Below are 2,708 nucleotides of genomic sequence, written 5' to 3' on the forward strand. Positions count from 1 at the left end.
AGAGACGAAACGTTTCATTAGAGAAGAACCCGTCCAGAGGACCTATACAATTTTTTTCTTTATGATTTTTTACCTGGATTACTGAGATGCATCAGGACAAATCTCCTTAGATGTTTTCTCTGCTTGATGCATGCTAATGATTTGTCCCTTTTCAGACTGACATCTTTTCCACAAAAGTATTGTGTCTTTCTACATGGTTTAAGAAATGAGAAGCAACTCACTGCACCAGTTGGGGTTAAATAACTTGTTGCAAGCTGAAAGATAATATCCAGTGCAGTAATTCTCCAATAGGAGGCTTCTACCGATTTGTTTAGTTCAATCCAGGTGGCAACTTTTTCTTGACCAGGCAGTGTATACAGACAGAGGTAAAAACATTACTGCACACTTTGCACGTTTACGTGGTGTGTGACCATAAAGATGGTTGTTTTGAGAGATTTCCTTTGAGCTTTGAACCTGGCCACATGAATATTTGCACCTGACAAAGCCGATCTGACCTATCTCCCCAGGTGGAGGGACAATCGTCCATCATCGGGACCTTCAAGCAGCTGCTGGCAGAGGAGGGGGTCTGGGTAATGACCAAAGGACTGTCAGCCCGCATTATGTCCGCCACACCCACCTCTGTGCTCATCGTGGTGGGATATGAAACTCTGAAGCGGCTGAGCCTGCGGGCCGAGCTGATCGAGTCCAGACATTGGTGAAAAGCAGGTAGAGGGGGGACCAGGACAGAGACCATGACCCAGATGTGTCGCTTGGGTCGCTGCAACAATTTGTCAAATCCTCTACTTATTTTCTTCTGCACACAAAGACCTCTGTTTTTAAGTATATGTGGAGACTGGACGGGCGTCTTTTTCCTGTTTGATCCATTTTAATGGGATTTCTGCCAACACATTAACATAATCTAATGATTTGTGTGAGTGATGCGCACACTTGTGAAATGGGTACATGTTTTTGCCCATGTAAGGTCTTTGTCTTATAAATGAGTCTAAAAAAACTGGAAGAATAAACAAACAAACAACAAAACAAAATCAAAAAGGAAAGGTGCATTTTAAAGAAAAAATTTGAGGTTTAAATGATTTATTATAAGCTTAAGTTTGGATGTGTTCCTGTATAGTAGGGCTGTCCAAACATTTAGTCACATGGGCCAAAATCATAAAGTCAGAAGGACCTGAGGGCCAAAAATATTTCTCCTTTACCTGCTCAACAATAAACTAAACACTGAATACTTTAATTAAACAAATAAAGTAGTCCGATTTATTGCTGGAAACAAGTGCGTAAATTAATGTAGATCCAGAAGTTTAAAATTGTTTTGCAGGTTTCCCTAACTGAAAGAAATTTTGCAATTTTCTAGGTTTCAGTTGGGGAAAAATAAACCAATTTAATCAATTCTGATCAATAAAATCAGGATTTATGTCATTCTTTTATTGAAAATGCTTGTGTTCAGATGAATTTAATAAATGAATTGGAGTGCAGCAAAATCAGCTTCTGAGTAGAAGTCACTAAATAAATGTGGAAAAAGATAAAAGTCTGGTTATTTAAAGACAAATAATTTGTTTTGTTGCCAATATTTTTATTATAAGATTTTATTTTGTGATAAATTAGCCCTAATAATTAATATAAAGTCTCCACATCAAACAGCTGTGCCAGGGGGACAAATTTGTAAATTTGTAAAGAAATTAGTATAAATCTTCTATAATTCTTGAACTGAAGTCAGGGGCCACAAATGGCCCCCGGGCCACACTTTGGACATCCCTGCTGTATAGGTTACTGGAACTACCTGTAGTAAAATATCTGCTCTTTGCCTTTATCGTTGTATTTTATCAAACTGATGCCAGCCAAACAAAATCACCTCCACTGTCGACTAAATCTGCTTCCTGCAAAGGTTCAAAGAGAAACTTCTCTTGTTCTGGGAAAACTGGAGCCAGTTTATAAACAACAATATATTTTATCATGAGGCAAATAATTAAACCTAGCATTATCCCCATGGGCCAAATGCAGGTGTTACATTTTGGTGATGGAGGATCAAACAGTTGTTGGGCGGAGAAGCAACATGAACTACACAACTGCCTTCAGATTCACAATGTTTTACACATCAGCACCAAACGATGCTGTCTTCTTTCCATTTACTGCCAGAAAACACACCTTAAAGACTTTTTGTGTCCATTTTAACAAAGTAAACTTATATTTGTAAATTTGCTGTTGATTAGATTTGTGTGAATGGGAGTTCTTGTTATTTGTAAATTGTAAGAAATCTTACGACAATAATTCCAAGTATAAAAGTTGTTACCTATAAAGGTTACCTGTTGAGAAATAAAAGTTTATAAAACAGCTGTGTGAAGTGTTTTAAATGCTGAGGCCCTGTGCAGATATGATGACCAGTAATGAGGTCTGAATCATGTTTTAAAGACTGACTGCAGTGCTCGTGTCCAACCACTAGAGGGAGCACTTTATCCTCACTATAATCTGACCTTATGGAAACCTTTCCTCATGTTTTTATTACTGATTAAGAATCATAATGTTTGTTTTTGTCAGTAGTTAAACTTAATGTAGCACAATTATAATAAAGACAAAGTTGCTGCTCTTTCTGTAATAGAAATGTTTTTCTTCGCAGCGCTTTCCTCTGCTCTCTAATTTGATATGCCTCAATAATTTTAATTAAAGGAAACAGCGTGTCAAAGTGATGAGAAACAACTGAAAGAGCATTTTACCAC

The 2,708-nt window shown here is 37.4% G+C and overlaps 1 protein-coding gene across 2 annotated transcripts in view; it reads left to right on the forward strand.

Moving 5' to 3' along the window:
- LOC106533729 (solute carrier family 25 member 44) overlaps window positions 1-1,517 on the forward strand; it is a 7,339-nt gene extending 5,822 nt beyond the window's left edge. For both annotated transcript variants that reach the window (XM_014030155.1, XM_014030154.1), the window contains exon 4: window positions 507-1,517. In XM_014030155.1, coding sequence (XP_013885609.1) covers window positions 507-643 — 137 coding nt within the window. In that variant the 3' untranslated portion in view covers window positions 644-1,517. The remainder of the gene's footprint in view (window positions 1-506) is intronic.
- The last annotated feature ends 1,191 nt before the right edge of the window (window positions 1,518-2,708 follow it).

The sequence above is a fragment of the Austrofundulus limnaeus genome, unplaced genomic scaffold (assembly GCF_001266775.1).
Source record: "Austrofundulus limnaeus strain Quisiro unplaced genomic scaffold, Austrofundulus_limnaeus-1.0 Scaffold1008, whole genome shotgun sequence".
NCBI classification, from domain to species: domain Eukaryota; kingdom Metazoa; phylum Chordata; class Actinopteri; order Cyprinodontiformes; family Rivulidae; genus Austrofundulus; species Austrofundulus limnaeus.